General features: G+C 40.4%; 2 protein-coding genes across 2 annotated transcripts in view; both read left to right on the top strand.

The window, feature by feature from the left end:
* Positions 1-16,024, top strand: part of LOC145406846 (putative oxidoreductase YtbE) — a 79,319-nt gene extending 63,295 nt beyond the window's left edge. Inside the window, exons 8-9 of the mRNA XM_080277955.1 lie at positions 981-1,134; positions 15,903-16,024. Coding sequence (XP_080134081.1) covers positions 981-1,123 — 143 coding nt within the window. The 3' untranslated portion in view covers positions 1,124-1,134; positions 15,903-16,024. The remainder of the gene's footprint in view (positions 1-980; positions 1,135-15,902) is intronic.
* Positions 16,025-16,073: 49 nt separating this feature from the next.
* On the top strand, positions 16,074-17,705 carry Adat1 (Adenosine deaminase, tRNA-specific 1). Its single transcript, XM_080277954.1, has one exon. It carries the CDS (start codon positions 16,132-16,134, stop codon positions 17,623-17,625), a length of 1,494 nt encoding a protein of 497 aa, XP_080134080.1. The 5' UTR covers positions 16,074-16,131; the 3' UTR covers positions 17,626-17,705.
* Positions 17,706-18,715: the final 1,010 nt, after the last annotated feature.

Genomic DNA, 18,715 nt, shown 5'->3' with positions numbered 1-18,715 from the left:
TATGACGGGAAATTTTTCCAAGATTTTTTTTTTTTTTTTTTTTTTACCAATTTGAAACATTTTAAATTATTTTCATTAACGATTTTCATGTGCCATTATGACTTATGTGTAATTCTGACATGTGGGATGCTGACTTGCAGAGGTTTTACTGTATTATTATTTATTATTATTATTATTATTATTATTATTATTATCATCATCATCATCATCATCATCATTATTTTGCATTATTATTATTATTAATTATTATTAATCATTCATTCATTCATTCTTCATCTAATCCAGTGTTACCCCATGAGGAATATAGGAGCCCTGGGTTAGGCAAGTTGGTCCTGACATATAAGATGAAAGTAACCAGCCTCACTCATCCCTGAGTGGCATTATGTGAGAAATAAACCCTAACCATCCCTTGGATATAAACCTGCACTGGCTCAATCCTATTGGAGCGCCTTAATTGCCCACTAAACCACCAGGTGCTATAATTTTGTTATATGGTTACCACCCAATGTAGTAAATGGCTTCCAGGTGTACAGGAAACCATTTGGCTTGTCACTCAGTGTACGGTCACACTGAGTGACGAGCCAAATGGTTTTCTGTACACCATTATTATCCAAATATCCATCCATCATCCAATGCTATGTTGCCATGAGGAGCGTAGGAAGCCGGGGCTAGGCAAGTTGGTCTTCACATTTAAGATGAGGGTTAATTTAACATGAGCGTAAATTTAAGGTGACAATGACTATTATTATTATTATTATTATTATTATTATTATTATTATTATGAATAAAGCATTATTATTGTTATTATTATTATTATTATTATTATTATGAATAAAGCATTATTATTGTTATTATTATTATTATTATTATTATTATTATGAATAAAGCATTATTATTGTTATTATTATTATTATTTTTATGAATAAAGTGAATTCCCAAATCAAGTATTAGGCAATTCAAATGGTCAGTCTTCTTGCCAGGTGTTTTGCCGAAGTCCACCAGTGCCAGCCACATCCGGGAAAATATCCATCTGGATTTTGATCTGAGTGAGAAGGACCTGGCTACTCTCTCCAACTTAGGAATCAGTCACAAGTATGCGTGGGACCCCTCATCGGTGCTGTAGGTGCTGCTAAGGTGGGAGACTGATTGTGGGTCAAGGGTATAGCCAGGAATTTTCATTGGGGGGGGGGGGACAGTTATTATTGATCAGTGCCTGGGACCTAATGCAGGGGTTTGAAGAAGTGCTGAAATATTATATTTTTTGAGGTTCTGGAATTTCCTGTGATTTGTGTCAGGAATGACCTTATATAATACTGGTTGGTCCATGTATATTTGTCAGAAAGATTACGCAAATGAAACAAACAAACAAATATAAAGGACATGTATTAATCAAACATTTTGGTCCATTACAATTTACAGTTATCGCAGTTGGTGATAGTATCTCACATAAAAATTACAATATATTTCAAACAAGAATGCCTGTATAAATAAAAGGAAATGGCTAATGAAAAAACGATATTACAGGGTGAAGATTGAGCGTATTTATTAATCACATCAGACACTGTACAGTGTAGGTGTGTCTAACCTATGCACTTGAAGAAGTAGAAGGGTATCCAAGAGACTCTCTTCCATTGGTGACCGTGTTGCAGATAGAGCTGGCTCATGTTTTGAAAACATGTGCTCAGCCTCTGCAGTGGCTACAGCCTGAAGAAGCAAATGTATATTTGGGAAAAAACTACTACTGTACACTGATTTAAGGCAGATGGAGCAGTTGATGGCATTTTGTTACCTGCAACTTTCTCCCATTTCTTTCTCCACTACTTGAATTCACTTTTGATAACAACTTTGGGGTCTAGCAGAAGATCTGTATACAAATGTAAAGCTGACTGGAGTTGTTCCCACTGTTCTTTGAATCTGACTGATGATGAGCATGAGATACTTGGAATTAACCAATCAGTCTTGACTGCTTGTTTTTGGCATTCACCAAACCGATGTTCAGTGTATACTATTACCATGTCAAGTGTAGGATAATAGTAATTGATTCTGCAGTACCGTTACTCTTCAGTAGTCGAGTTAGTAGCTTCCGCAGTTGGTCTGTACACTAACCATGAAGCTGTTCAGGGCTTTATCAGTTCTTCACCAAGCATTTCAGTGACCTCTTTGACTTTGTCAAACAAGCTTGAAAACTTTCCTCCTTCCTAACATTTTTCAAGTAGTTTAAGAGACCAGTAACGTTAGACATTGCGTCCACAAGGTCACACTGTATTTTCTGCAGAGCACGAGTTACAGGTAGCAATATGAAAGAAACCTTTTTATGAATCAGCAAGAAAACAATAAAGTCAGATTTACATATTGACCTTTCAAGATTAGCAGTCTTCCTGGCATCTCTTGAGTGCCAGGTCTTCGTTTTACTGAGAGCTTGCATCACATATGGGAGCAAGCTTCTCAAAGCGCTTACAGCTGTGTGCCTCTCAGTAAAGCGTGTTTCATAAAAGTGGGCTGTTTCTTAGATGATATTTTGTGTTATCAGATTTATCAATGCAGTCCTTAATTAAGTCTGTTCTCTTGGTGCTGGATCTGAAGCATGTCGATATTTCCCACACAATTTCTTGTGCATGCTGAACTGGTAAGATGGACACAGCATTTGCGCTCAAATTTAAACAGTGCATTGCACAATGAAAATAGTGTGCATGTGCAGCGTGATTTCGGAATGCTGAAGCAGTATCAACTCATTTGCCTGACATTGTACTAACTCCATCATAAACTTGTCCAGCACAGACAGAGAGATCCAGACTAAAATCCTCTTCCAATTTTAATAGGATTCCTCCAATAACATCACCAGGGAGAGCTATTTCATCTCCATTTCGTACATCTTAATTTGTTTTTGCTTCAGAGTACATGTCTTAAATAGAAATTGGATCTTCATAACAGTGGCACACTCCTGAGGCATCTGGAAGCACATACCAAATCTCAATCACCATCTTTTCTCATTTGTATCTGTCAGTTGTTTCGTTTGCAATCAATGACCAGTATCTTGCACTATTATTCATTTGATCACATTTTGCTGCACCAATGAACCAGCAGCTTAAGTGAGTTTATTATGAATCTGTGGTGACTGATAAGAAGCATTACCTTTTGCAACAGAAAAATGTTCATTAAGACCTGAATCTCCTCCCGCAAGTCTGTACCACAGCAGTGCACGAAAGTTTCCATCATTTTCACAAGGCTTTTCTCCGTCAGCACTTGTACAGTACATCCACTCTCTCCACGGTGGCCTTATAAGGAGATTTTTGTCGAGCACAGGTCAACACTATCCACGAGAGGCATCAGTAGTTTTCTATTCCTCTGAACTTTCTGCCGTGAGCTGCATTTAGTTTTGATTGTATATCACGTGTACCTTGTCCATTTATGTAAGTTCTTTCAAACTCTTCCATTGACAGTACACTGGTTTTATTATTATTTTATTTTATTTTATTTTATTTATTTTTTTGATGAAGGGATAATGCACCATTCTTTCCAGTCAAATCATCAAATTGTGTCAATGGCTGGGTAACAAATGTCCAAGCACTTTGCCTATGTCCACCAGATCGACCACCTACTCCCAATGAGAGAAAAAGCACTCTTGGAACACAAAATGCACCTTATTTACGAATCACTCTGCTGGCCGCTAGCCATGGGAACTCATGTGGGTGATGGAGAAGCAAACGATGCTGACTGACAGCTCCTGATTTTGTGTGTGTAGAACATGGAAAGCCTTCTTTTGCTTGTGGTATCCAAGTCTTCCTAAAGAAAACTTGATCTCCTGATGTGAGTTTTCGAGAAACTGCATGGTGGATGTCATTGTTAGCTGCTAATTGATGCTTTTTTTTCTTCAGCAGCCAAAGCAGTAGCTGTGTCTTCTGATAATTGTGGTGCTGATGTTGATGAGGTCGCAAGTGCTGAACTTGTTGATGGACTAGCCTTATCTGTATTTGAGGTAGTAGCAGCAAAGAATGAATACAAAGTTGGCTGTTCCTTCTTCTTTATCTGCTTCTTCTTCTTCTTCTTTTTTTTTTTTTCCCTGGTGGTAGTAGTAGTAGTAGTTGTTCCCTAGGCAGTCTGGCCGAACAGCTCTGAGTCCTTAAGGAAGGCTATGACCGTGACCGGGCTTTCCCACAGAGCTCTCAAGGAGTGTATGTTGTGTTGGCGTGGGTGATTGTGTGCAATGCAGTCTTCCATGATGCGCTTAATAGTATGGGGTGCTGTGTTGCATTCTGGACAGGGATCAGCGACAGAGTCATCCATCCTCTTCTGATAACCTGAGAGGGCTGGATGATGCCCACAACTCAGCCTGGCCAGGTGGACCCTGTCCTCACGAGGGAGATAGGATTCAGAAGGGTGGATATCAGGAGGCTGTGCATGCAGCTGTGTACTGTCTTTAAGTGACTGAATGGAGCGGCGAGTGATTTTGAGGGATATGCTTCTGGAAGCTGGTCTGAGGTGGGCGAGGGGGGAGAGATGACAGTATGTGTGTATGATATCGTGTGCTGGGTGTTGTTTTGATGCATCTTGGTGTGCGTGGATGTGCTGCCATGTAGTGTAGTGAATGGTGTGGGTTTGTGGAGGCTGCAGCAAGAATTTGGGTGCCTGTCATGTCTAGATGATCCTTGACTTTGAGGACTTTGGTTTCTTGGTGTAGGTGTTCTGAGGGTGTAGTAGCTGTGCAGCCTGTGATTATTTTTAGGGTCTTGTTCTGTATGGTCTGTAGAGTGTTGTAGTGTGTGTTAGTGAGGTTAGAAGTCCAAGCAGGGCATGCATAATTTATCACTGAACATATATATTGTTTGTATGCTGTGGTGGTGGTTTCTTTGTTGTGTCCAAATGTTGTATGGGCAAATGACCTCAAGGCATTGAGTCTTGGTGTTGATTTATGTTTAATGTTTGTGATGTGTTGTTCAAATGACATTGATGCATTGTATGTCACACCAAGGATTTTGGGTGTGTGTGTGTGTGGTAGGGGAGTGTCACTTATGGTGAGGTGTGGAATTTGACTGTGTTCTGCTGTCCAGTTTGTGAGAAGGGTCACTGTAGAGCCTGTTTGTGGTGAACCATTCGTGTAATGTGTTGAGGTAAGGTTGGAGGATGTGTGCGGCTGTGTTTGCGTTTTAGTGTGTACATGTAAGTGTTATGTCATCTGCATAGGAAGCCATGTTCATCTGTGGTGTGTGGGGTGTGGGTATGTCGTTCATGTATACTGTAGGTTAAAGAGAGTAGGGGACGAAACAGATCCTTGGGGGATGCCGCCTGTGAAGCCTCCAATGTTCAAAGGCTGACCGGCAAATGCTACATGTGCACATCTGCCTGCTAAGCAGTTTGCCAGCCACTCCTTGTGTTACTGTGCATGTCTGTGTTGAATAATTTGCTTGTGAGGTTGTGGCAGGGGATGGCATCAAAAGCCCTGCCAATGTCCAGTGTGACCAGGAGTGCTCTGTGTGGTGGCCTAACTGAATTCATGCCATCAAAAACTCTCTGTGTAAGGTCTGCAAGAAGAGTGTTTGTGGAGTGTAGTAGCCCAAAACCACGTTGTGACAGGGCCAGGGGGGGTGTGAGGTGCAGTTAGCTGTAGTACTAGTCATTCAGTGACTTTGGAGGGGGAGCAGAGGAGTGCAATGGGGCAGCATGAGGAAGGCAATGTGGGGCCCCTGTTGGGCCTGGGGATAGTGATGACAATGCCATGCATCCAGGTGTTTGGTATTATGTTGTGTGAACAGCTGCGGCTTGACATGCTCACGAGTGCTTGCATGCCTTGTGGTCCAAGGTGTTCAAGGTGTATGCTACCTATGTTGTCTGGTCCACAGGCAGATGAATGCCCAAGGTTGCCTATGATGGGCCTCGTCTGGTTGTAAGTGAAAGTTGCAAAGTCTTGGTCTGTGGGGAACCGTCTCTTACGCCGGATGACACGTCGGTTGTCGCAGTGGGGGTCCAGATGGCTGACATGTGAAAAGTTATTGTTGAGAGTGTTTGCTTGTTGTTTGTTTGAAGGTATGGTGTCTGTTGTTGTGATGGTAGCATGTGACTTCGTAGTGTTGCTGTTGGAGAGTGTAATGCTGTTTAGTGTTTTATAGAGTTTGCTGGTGTTTGTTTTGTGATTAAGTGTTTGGAGACAGTTATTCCAGTTTAGTGTTTGCTGTTCTGATATATTATTGTTTATCAGAGTGTTGAGTTCTTGTATTTGTTGTACGGTGTCATGTGTATGGGGTGTTGGGGAGTGTCGTAGTGTGTCCCGTTGACTGCTGAGGCCTTGAATTTCTAGTGTGATGTTGGGGTTGCCTCTCTTTCTGTTGCCTCTAGGGATGTGTCATTTGTCTGCATTTTGAAAAACTGTATTGACAGTGTGCACAGCAGTGTTGATGTTTGTGATGGATGTAATGTTTATTGTTTCAAAAGTTGTTCTGTTTCAGTTGTGAAGGCCTCCCAGTTGGCTTTCTTATAATTAGTGTATGTGTGTCTGTGGCCAGCTGGGGTGATTCTGGTTTTGGTAGTGATGAATGGGAGGTGGTCAGAGCCAAGGGCTCTGACCACTCTCCAGGATGTTGTGGGGGCGAGGTTTGTGGAGCAAAAGGTGATGTCTGGGGATGATGGGAAGAAGAGGTCTTGGTGTGGGATATTGGTATGTTGATGGAGATTATTGAGTATGAAAAGATTATCTGTTTGGGATTGTAGTACCAGCCCTCTGTCTGTGTCAGGTTGTTGACATGCCAGGCCGACACCTTGGTGTTGAAATCACCACCCAGGATGATGTTGGGTATGTTAGTGATGTGGTGTATTTGTGAAGAGTAATTGTGTGGTACTGATTTGTTACCAGTGCATATTTTAATTGATTGTATTTCTGTTGTGGTGTCACGTGGGGGGAGAAGTGATTTTGTGTGTGCGCTGGTGTCTGAAAAGTTGATGGATTTGCGTACCAGGGTGATAAGTCCATCGCCACCGCTGTCGGCCCAGTCTTGTCTAATGGTGGTGAAATTATGAACTGTAGGTGTTTTTTGTTTTCTTTGTAGTTTTGTTTCTTGTAAGATGGCAGTGTGTATGTTTTGTTGGTCGATGAATTGTGTATGTTTTTTGGTGTTTATGTCATCTGTGTTTATTTGAAGGACGTTTATGTTGTGTGTGCAATGTGTGTTGGGTGCTGTAGCTGGGGGGGAGGTGGGGGTGTGGGTGGAGGGGAAGGGGTAGGAGAATTGCAATGTAGTTGAGGGTTGGGGTGAATTAGACTGGGGTGGAATGGGAGGGGCTGGGGGATTGGATTGTATGGGAAGGATCATTGGGATAGGCTGAGGAGGCATGGAGGAAGTAGGAGTGTGGTTGGTGGGTGGGTTAGTGGGTGGGGGGAAGGAGCATAAGGTGCAGGTCCAGGTGTTTGTGTAATGTTTTCTGGATGTAAGTGTTGTGCAGGTGTAATGGGTCCAGTTCTTGCAGGAATTGCACTGAACTGAACCCTTTGTCTGTTGGCTCGAAGTGATAGGTTTTGAGCATGCTGGACATATGTATTTGTTGGTGGGTCCTGGATTGCTGTCTGTGTCTCTGGCTAGAAGAAATCATCAAGAAATGACTGCCGGGGAGTCATTTCTTGGTGTAGAAAAAATGATGTTGTTGTGTGTGTTGTGTTGAGAGATGTGGTACTTCCCCGGGCGACAGAAGCCACTCCCAGGTTCTCGGGGCCCCGTGAGGGACCGGGGGATTTTGCAGTGGTTTGGCATCCATGCTGTCCTCTTCTGCTTCGACAGCCTCTTGGGGGTAGACCCATGGCAAAGACACCACCCTCCAGGCCATGCATGATTGTTATGTACCATGCTGCTTACATAAACAAGCACTTCAGCTGATCATTAGTATTAATACCCATTCTCAACACTGCTTCTTTTGCCACCAACTCTCACTTCACCTAGTTCAGGTACATAAACTTTTTCAAATTAGAGGTTAAGGCACATTAAAGAACATAGAATAACATAGTCATTGTGTCCTACCTTGAATTAAATGTAGACCTTTGTAAACATTTTGATTGAACTTTTTGTTTGCATTTTTTTTTTTTTTTAAACAGATGAACAGAGGAAGTAAATCATCATCAGTCATCAGTCGTCATCATCATCAATCATCAGTTATCAGTCATATCATCATCAGTCATCAATCACCAGTCAAATCATCATGTCATCAGTCATCATCAATCAATCATCAGTCAGTCATCATTCATCATCATCAGTCATCAGTTATCATCATCATCACTCATCAGTCAACATCATCAGTCATCTATTATCATCATCATCATCGTGCAATCCTGTTTTGCCCCATTAGGTGTGTAGGAGCCTGGGGCTAGGCAAGTTGGTCTTGACATTTAAGATGAGAGTGACCAGTGTTACTCATCCCTGAGTGGCATTACGTGAGCAGTAAACCCCAACCACCCAGTGGATATAAACCTGCCCCGGCTTAATCCGACTGGAGTGCCTTAATTTCTCACTAAACCACCAGGCACCATAATTTGGTTATATGTTTACTACCAAGCATAGTAAATGATTTTCAGGTGTACAGGAAACTATTTGCTTGTCGCTCAGTGTAGAGTCACTCACAGACAGAAGGAAGAGAAAAGAATGATGGAGAGAAAGACAGAAGGAAATACAAATTTTAAAAAAATCAGTACACTATATCATAGGTGTCCCCCATTCATTTAGAAAATTTTTAACAGTGGACTTAAACTGCTGTAGGTTGAGGTTTAATGGGAAACTAATCTGAGGATGTGAGTTCCAAAGAGTACTAGTCATCATCATCATCTAATCCTGCATTTCCCCATGAGGAGCATAGGAGCCCGAGGCTAGGCTAGTTGGTCCTGACATTGAACATGACCAGCCACTCATCCCTGAGTGGCATTATGTGAGCAATAAACCCCAACCACCCCTTGGATATAAACCTGCACAGGTTCAGTCAGATTTGAGTGCCTTAATTACCCACAGAACCACCAGGTGCCAAGGTTCAGGGAATAAATGAATTCTGATAGGCAGAAGTTTTGTAGTATGGCAGTGTGACAGTCCAGTCATGGGCACTACCAGATGCCCGTCTAGCACAGGGGAAGGCATGGAGAGGTAGCACAGTGGGTGCAACTTCATTTGATCATTTGCCATGAATTTATCTGTAAAATAATGCAAGGGAGGCAACATTCCATCTTATTTGTCAGGGAGGTAGTTCCTTTTTAATTGCTGGGTTATTATTCTTATAGTTTTGTTCTGATTAGCTAGTCAGGTCAGGTGCGAGTAAGGGGATGGGTCTATTATGATGTGGCAGGGGTAAACCAGCTCTGCCGTCGGGCCCTGCTGCGGATGTCACTGATTGCACTGCACAGTTGACCCATGTGTGATGTGGTGCGGTGAGGATCTGTCTCTTCTCCCCTTTGGGGCTAAGATGCAAATGACTGTTTGAATGGATGAGTAAATGGGGAGTGTGTCGTCCTGTCTCGGCTACCTCCCTTTCCATGGGGGAAGCAGCCTAGGTATATAGATAGATAGATAGATAGAGTTTTGTTCTGAATTTTGCCATTTAGTGCAACCTCTCTATATCCGCTCCACAAGGGTGAGCAGTATTCAAGCTGAGAGGGCACATGACTCATGTAAATTATAGCCAACTCCTCGTCAGTGAAGAAGATATTAATTCTGTACAGTAACCCAAGTTACTATGTGAGAGGTTCTAATGTGAGAGGTTCAACTGAGGGTACAGGCAGACCGTGAGATACTATACGTCTAGATGTGATACCCTAGCATAGCGATGGGGGTAGAAATGCCACCCTTCTCCCCTGAACAATGGCCAAACCCTGTAATAATAATAATAATTTTTTTTTTTACCAGTTTTGATGATATTTTATGCTTAAATTTTGTATTTAAGCTAATTTATAAATTGTTTTTAGACTTAGATTAATGTATTTTAGTCATAGGTGGGGTGAACTTTGTCATTTTGGGGTACAGTTTACTAAGTTTGCTTTTTTCCAGACTTATTTTTGATGATTTTCAGATTGTATTTTTGGGTTTAGGTGAGTTATAAACTGCTTTTATGCTTAGTTTTGCTTGTTTTAAAGCTATTTGAGGGTTTAGGTTAGCTAGAAACTTGTTTTTGAACTGATTTGGGTGGGTTTAGGACTTGGTTGGGGGGGAAACCCAAGGCACGAAAATGCATCCCTGTACTACAGTATGTTAAATCTACCCAAAGATACGATACTCCACCTAGCGATAGGTTTTTACTAAACCAATTGCATCGTTAAATTGGGGTATGCCTGTATTGTTAAGCTAAACATTGAGAATGTTAATACTTTTAGAGAGGAATATTAGTTGCATTGAGGGTATTATAGGAATCAAGCATTATCTGTCTAATGTATTAGTAAATTGGATATATTTGGTTTTCCTGGCATTAAATGAGACAGTTTTGTCACCATTCATTGATCTTAGGTAAGTGTTGATTTATGGAAATTGCAGTACTGAGTTGGGAGTTAGAGATATCAGACTTTGTGCATGGGTGTTTAAATGTGAACGAACTGGGAAGCATTCAGTCATCTGCATATAAGTGAATGGCATTATGGGGGGGGGGGGAAACGGGCTAATGTATGGCCCGGCCTCCACTATAGGTGGAGGAAATCTTAAAACGAACGAACGGAAACAAAAAAGATATCTTTAATATGAATTAGGAAGAGGGTTGGAGTCAGGACTAATCCTTGTGGTATGCTGGCATGAATTGAGTGGCAGTTTGAATATACATCATCTACTTTTATCTTTCTGTTGCTGAGATATGAGGAAATCAGTGGGACAAAAGGTAATAGGCCATAGCAAGGGAGTTTGGATAACACGGAACAGTGCCACACTTTGTCGAGAGCTTTAGAAATATCAACGGCTACTGCATGGGTTTTGCCCATATTTAGTCAGTTGAATGATGGATGGTATGAGTAAAGAGATTGAGTAAATCAACAGTGGATCTTACAGTGCCACACTTTGTTGAGAGTTTTAGAAATATCAAAGGCTACTGCATGGGTTTGCCCATATTTAGTCGGTTGAATGATGGATGGTATGAGTAAAGAGATTGAGTAAATCTACAGTGGATCTTTTGTAACAAAAACCATCTGACAAAGATTCCTAACCACTTTTTCAGTTGATTTGGTGGCCAGGTGTAGTCAGATTGGAGGATAAATTGACAAGTAACCAAGGAGACTCATTCCTACCTCATAACTAAGGCTCAACATTTCATGCACCAGTGACTTAGTATTAAAGATGTTAAAGTGACCAAGTTCCCTCAGATGAAAACAAACCAGCTATAATTAGGTTGTCAGATTCAAGATGTATAGTATTGTGCATATTAATGACAGTCTCAAGTACTTTACCAAGAAAAGGTGTGATAGTTATTGGCCTGTAACCAGAGGGACCTGAGAAACTTCCTTTCTTTGGACTTTGTTGGAAATTAGCTTCTTTCCAATAATTAGGGAATGAAAAACCATGTATGCATAGTCAATAATTTAGCTAAAACAGTTATGGCGAGCATTCAGTACCCATATTACTATACACTCCCACCCCTTTTCTCTCCCTCTCCAATGCAAGAGTCAGCCTAGTACCCTTAGTTGTGCTTGAATGGAAATGATCATTAATAGAACTGTCTTCCTTAGTCTGTGTTTCCAAATTGCCTATGACCTCCAGTCTTTAAGCATAGTGTTGGGACATCCTGAAATGAACAGACCAAGAACTTTGCGTACTTGTTTGTTTAGTTTTATTTAGAAAGGACAGATTTTACAGGGTTGTTTCTTTTTTGCATTAACTTTTATAAAAGACTCATGGGTTAACAGCCTTTCCTTTTTCTGGAGAACTTGTACAGTAGTTTGTTTGATTTGTCCATGTCAAGTGTCAGCTGTTAACCTCCTGAGAGACAAAGGGGCTAAGCACAGCTAATTGTGTTGCTTGCTTTTGAGCAAGGAATGTTTGTGTTCTCAATAATATTTCTCTTCTTTTTTGTCATGAAATTGCTAGTTGTTTTTATTTCTTAACTATATCAGATTACTGATGTCTTCTACAAAAGTGAAGTGAAAAGAAAGTATATGCAGTGCTCAGTATTCAGAAGAAACTAAAGGCATTTAGGAAGCTTGATTTTGTGTTTACGTTGCCAATAAAGCATCTCAGTCTGATTATTGTGATATTGAGAATACTGTAATAGGTATTACAGGTACCTCTTAGTTTACAGGAGTTTAAATTACATGTTTTTGAAATAACCCAGTGTAAAAAAAATGTCTTTTTGTTTACATGTTCTTTTTAAATAACATTATTTAAGAGAAGGTGAAATGCATCATGGGGCATTTCATTTTGCAGCCGCCAGAGGTATTACACTGTCTTCTCCCAGTGGAGGATGAAAAAACACCACCAAACACATTCACTGTTGTACCAGCTTCATGTCAGCATCACTGTGCAGCCTCACCAGTGTTTACATCATTTTTTTTGTTACCTAACTTACCTTCGTCTGATTCTTTGTGGCCTCCAAGTGTCCTTCTACCTCTGGAGTTAATGGAAGTGCAGTGAACAGGAGCAGGAAGTCTTTAAACCTGCAGCAGGAGATTGAAAGTGTGGAAGTATAGTATAATAGTATTTTACTTATAATATAGTACTCTAGAAAGTTCACAGAACCGATCTCCTTCACTTAACTTGTATTAATATTGGAAAATTTGTTTGGATTACACGAAATTCAAATTACATGACTTCTGGAACACAATACTCGTGTAAATCGAGGGGTACTTGTATTCGAGTTATGGTCAAAAGATTTGACTCAGTTTGAGATGTCAGTTCTGTCAGAAATTGATGACAACAGGTTGTGTTTTTGAGTGAAAAAGTACTGTACTCATGGAAAATCAGCTTCCCTTAGCCAATAATATTTGTCTTAAAAAGGCTTAAGATAATTGGGTTAGTTTAGTCAGGTTAGATTTTCTTTGTGATTTATTTTGTCACCCACTTTTATTTAAACTAACTAATATTTGAAGTAGGTTGAGGAGCTGTGTTTCAAAAGCAAGTAATTTGCTAACAAAAGAGATGTCAGGTTTGAACAAACTGCACCAAAATCGATTGGGTAAAGCTAGATTTTGTTTAAATCACAGAATGATTGAAATCAGAAATTTACCAAAGAATTAAGACAATGAAAGTTTTACATGACATTTGATGTTGTTGGACAAGTTGATACGGTACAAGAAAGATGTAGACACATTGCTGTTTAAAGACCATTGACCATGTAGGCCCTTTTGATGGATGGCAGCTTTCCATAAGTTATAATTGTAAGCTTCTTCCTTGCCAGAATCTCTAGTTTAGAGATGTCCTTGCAAGACCTAACCCCACATCTTCCTCAGTCTGCCTCTTGGCACTCTTCTCTACTCATAGATACTTGTGTGCCTCCTCAACCAGTTATCTTCTGCTTCTCACAGCATGTCCCGACCATCTTAGCTTTTTAGTTTGCATCACCTTTTTGAAATTTCTTATGCCAAATTCCTTACTTACACAATTTTTAGTTGTGTTAGACCCTACTCAACCACCTCGACACTCTCATTGTGTTTCATTTTATATGCGATATATCCTTATCACTTGCAGGCCATTCAGCATAACGCTTCTCGCTCATGTTTTGTAGAGGGTATTCTTGTCATGAGAGGATAGCCCTTCCACGATCAGGAGAATAACAGTTTGTACGACTCTTCATCCTTCTATCCATCATCCAATCCTATGTCGCCCAATGAGGAGTGTAGGAACCCGTGGCTAGGCAAGTTGGTCCTGACCAGCCTGACTCATCCCTGAGTGGCATTATGTGAGCAATAAATTCCAACCACTCCTTGGATAATTATATACCTACACTGGCTCAATCTGATTGGAGCACCTTAATTACCCACTAAACCACCAGGTGCCATAATTTGGTCATATGGTTACCACCCAGCATAGTAAATGGTTTCCTGGTGTACAGGAAACTATTTGGCTTGTCACTTAGTGTAGAGTCGCCCATGGGCAGGAGGAAGTGGAAAGAAAGAAGGAAAGAAAGACACAAGAGGAGGGAAAGACGAGAGGAAAGGGCAGACACCCAAAGCAGCACTACATTGAGTGAGTGGATGGTGAGTGCCCCCACCTACCACAAAAGACTCTTCCATCCATTTTTTATTCTAGCTTTGGAACTAGCCTCAACTCCTCCTCCTACTCTAACATATTCCCCAGATGACAAAGCTTCTCCGTGCAGTCCAAGTGCCATCTCCCCTGTTGACACTGTCCATTCTGTTGTCCATAGCCTGGATACCATGTATGTCTTAGAATGAACATTTCTTGCTTCCTAAAGCCTGCTGTAGCACCACTGCATCTTTAATGGACTCATCTACAAAAGTACAAATGGTACAGAGGACAAAATTTCTCCCAGCTCCCTTTCTACACACAGTACAGGACCACCTTTTTCCATGACATTTCCACGTGCACACCTATTGACTATGACATTTGTTTTCCCAGTATCAACTTTTGTCCTTTTGCTTCCATCTCTCAAATTTCTTTCTTACTTCCTCAATGCGCTCAGCCCCCTTAACCCTTGCCAGTCTGCAGACCTCATATGAGGGACAGTGAAGGTTTGTGCAGTACAGGCTGCAAGCCTCATATGATGTACTATTTACATTGGTTATAAAACAGTGACAGGGGAGGTAAACCACCTTACAAAGAATCAACACAGCAAGAGTTAACAAAATCATTATCATCATGTAACAGCTCCCATGTTAGCCCACAGCAAAGCTGTCTTGGCAGTGTCTCAAGTGCTCAACTGAAAAGGGGTGGACTCAGCACCAAGCTTTGATGTATAACAACACTGACTGAGAATTCCTTACTTACCTTTCCGCTCACTCAGTTATGTAGATGCCCCTTCATACAGTTTCGTTACCAACCTGATGCTCCATTCATTAACACATAGCTATCTCGTAGCCAGTTTTACTACCGGCCTCAGGATTCTGTCAAAGCATAAAAACATAGTACAGTTTTGTATTCTTTTTGAGGTATTTCTGTTGCATTTGTCATGGGTATGTGTGTTTGTTAGCCGTGATTAGCCGACATGTTGGGTTATCTGATCCACCTTTCCCCCATATAACTCAGGTAATTGAGAGATCACTGTACAAAAGATATTGCAATCACAAGAGAGTTAATTCTGATACACAGTATATTGCTTTGGTGTCCTCATCCTTGTACAGAGTACATATTAATGTGTCTTTCTAGCTTATAATATGCATTGCACCTTTGAACATAAATATTGTTGCTATGTAAACATGCAATAAACATAACAGAAAAAAAAGCACCATCTCAAGCAAAAGTTCATTGACAATCTCCTGCTAGCACAGTTTTCATCCTTTTTTTGTTTTTTCTTCCCTTCACATCAGAGTATCCTTCAATCTCATTTTTACTTGTTGTGTTCCTCACATTGTTATGTCATAGCATTTTTAATGTATATTTCATCTCCACAACTGGCAGGGAAGTGAGCAAATTTTGCTCATAGTAGGACTTTCACATTTATCCATCCAGTCCAGTGACATCATTTTTATGTTAATCTTTCTACCATCAGAGTATTTTATTCAGCTTAGGAGAACCTCATAATCAGGGAGTCTTAAATCCATGAATCCTTTCTGTACCATGATGCTCTCTCTCTCTCTCTCTCTCTCTCTCTCTCTCTCTCTCTCTCTCTCTCTCTCTTATATCAGATGATTCACCAGATGATTCTGTGTGACTTAGGTGGGGAAGGGATTAGGGCAAAGGATAGGGAAGAACAATGTAAAGGATTTTGAAAGGTAGGTGGTGGGATCCAAAGAAATTATTAGACTTAAAAAATGAATGTTTATTGTTTTGCATCTAATATTTCTTTCTTGTGTCCAGGAAGAGTGGATCAACCAGGTGCAGTTGCTGTTCGTCTGTTGTATGAGAAGAGTCGGTAACATTCTGCCTGTTGGCTGGTTTAACTGTATAATGGTGATCGAGATGGTGGTGGTGACATGTTGATATTGACAGTGGCTGAAACCAATAATGGTCAGTGATCTTAGTATATAAGGTATTCCATGCAGTCCTCACATTTGATATGCCCAAGCAGTAGCTAATAACTTGTAACATGGATATATCCTGGGATAAAAAGTTTGCCGACCGAGTTGCTCAGGCTTGTATATCTAAATTCAATAGCCTGAGAAAAACAGGTAAGCCAAAGGACAAAGAATGGACGCTTTTGGCATGTGTTGTGAAGCAGATGCAGGAGACTGGTGACTTAGAGGTGGTAGCACTAGGAACTGGATCCAAATGTTTGGGTGAGAAACATATGAATGATGAGGGATTGCTGGTTCATGACAGTCATGCTGAAGTGGTTGCCAGGAGAGCATTTGTTCTTTACCTTCTTGACCAAGTGGAGAACACAGCTAAGGGGAAGCCTAGTATTATGGAAGTAGCTGGGGATAAATTTAGAATTATACATGGTATCTCATTTCATTTTTATTCCAGTCACACACCCTGTGGCGATGCATCAATATTTCCAAAGCAGGACTGGATTGAAAGTGTAGGAAAAGCTATCATCAGTACAGCTCAGCAACCTTCTTTTAATGATGACACTCTGAGATGTTTAAATGAGTCGTCAGACAGTGATGTATGGAATAAGTTGGTCACAGAACCAGTAAGGAAGAAGGTGAAAACTGAAGAGAATGACAGTGAAGTTTATGATGAAGTGAATAAACTGAAAGATGCAAAAAATGAGAGTGGTATAAATGAATCCAGTAATACTAATTCATTGCAGAAAAAAGCACATGAAGTTAATGTGAACGTAGAGTCACGACACATTTATGTGGATATATATAGAACTGGAGCAAAATGTGTTGCTGGTGAAAGGGCAGATCCAAAGCTGTCAGGCAGTAATTATCATGTGACAGGAGTATTGCGTACCAAGCCAGGCCGCGGTGACCCAACTCTTTCCATGTCTTGTAGTGACAAGTTATTTAAATGGTCAGTTCTTGGTGTACAAGGGTCATTGCTTATGCTTTTCCTTGAGGCACCATTGTATATACAGACTATCACTATTGGTCAGTGTCCATACAGCCATGAAGCTATGCAACGAGCCCTTTTTGAAAGATTCAGAGAAAAACTACAGAATGTACAGTTCCCAACAAAATATCAAATAAGCACACCAGTGTTACTGCATTCAGACATTCACTTTGATTTTTCTCAGTGTTCTGTTGATGGAATTGGCAGAGAGGGTAGCAAAATGATGCCCTCTCCCGCCAGTATTATATGGAGCAGCAGCACACATGGCAACAAGCATGAAGTTGCTACTAATGGACACAAGCAGGGTGCAACAACTAAGAGTCTGTCAACGCCTAAGGGTTCAGTCAGTATATGTCGTAGATCCATTGCTGACAGAGTACTTGGTATAATGATGGATAGGGAGTATTTCCAGGAAATACTTTCTCATAACCTCACTTATGGTGATTTAAAGCTCCAGTCTCAGAATTATTATAATGCTTGGGAGAGACTGAAAACAAAGGTATTGTGTAATTGGTCAGTTAAACCAAAATATATAAATTTGTTCACTGTAAATAGCAGTATTGGAAAATTGCCAGGCTAATCATATGGTAATATGTTTAGAGAATTGCTGTGTTCAGTAGATATAAATTGAACACTAAAAGATTTATTTTGTAACTTTTTTTTATGTAGAACTACTGTACTTAAAAAAATATATGTATAGTTACAAAAGAAGCAGTTATTATTATTCTTAGACAAAATTGAGGTAATTTAAGGTGGAGCTATTGAGGTAATTTAAGGTGGAGCCTAGAGTCCACAAATACGTCACAGATTGTTTCTGTAGCAACCAAGACATTACCAGGCAGATAGTCTGCTCATCAGGTCCAGTCCCTAAGAGGTGGCTAGAGGTTTTCCATTGTGTAATGCCACTTGAGACACTTGCTGTTTACATGAACTTAATTTTTTTTTTTTTTTTTTTTTTACTAAATTACAGTAGCTTTGTTTCAGGTCATGCACCTCAAAAGGAATAATATGGCACTTGCTCATTATTATTATTATTTTAAAAGGAAAGAAAGACAGAAAAGGCAGTGTAAAATCACATGTGGGCAGAAGGACGAGGAAAGGATGAAGGAAAGAAAGACAGTAGAGGAAGGAAGCAAGGAGGAGAGGAAAGAGTTATCCGAAAGCAGCACAACATCAAGTGAGTGGATGGTGAGTGCCCTCATCTACCACTAGTAGTAATAATAATAATAATAATAATAACAACAATTATTCATGATGATGAATTATTATTGTTATTATTACAAGTGGAGATAAATACTGTCAACATTATCAATTATGACTGAATGAAGTCCTACTTTAATATATAACAGTACACTGCTCTCCATTTTATTATTTCTCTCACTGCTGAAAATATTGTAACCCGGTATGTTGTACTCCTCTAAAAACCTCGTTGTTCCATGCTGAGCCATGATTCTGTTATGCCTGTTGCATCGTAATTTTCAGCAAGAACTTAAGTCTCTACGTCAGAAAAATTTATTTCACAGGCTATGCAAATTCACAAGATAAGCCTTAATATCCATGCCTCCATTGGTCTGTTAATCAGTCATGACGTCTACATTGGCTTGCCAAGAGGCCTCGTATGATTAGTCCCTTTTGCCAGAAAAACGCACTGCATCGTCCAATAAACGACC

This window comes from Coenobita brevimanus, chromosome 71 (assembly GCF_032717465.1).
Source record: "Coenobita brevimanus isolate Jiangsu-jjx chromosome 71, ASM3271746v2, whole genome shotgun sequence".
Lineage (NCBI taxonomy): Eukaryota > Metazoa > Arthropoda > Malacostraca > Decapoda > Coenobitidae > Coenobita > Coenobita brevimanus.
This window is presented reverse-complemented; position numbering and strand designations above follow the sequence as displayed.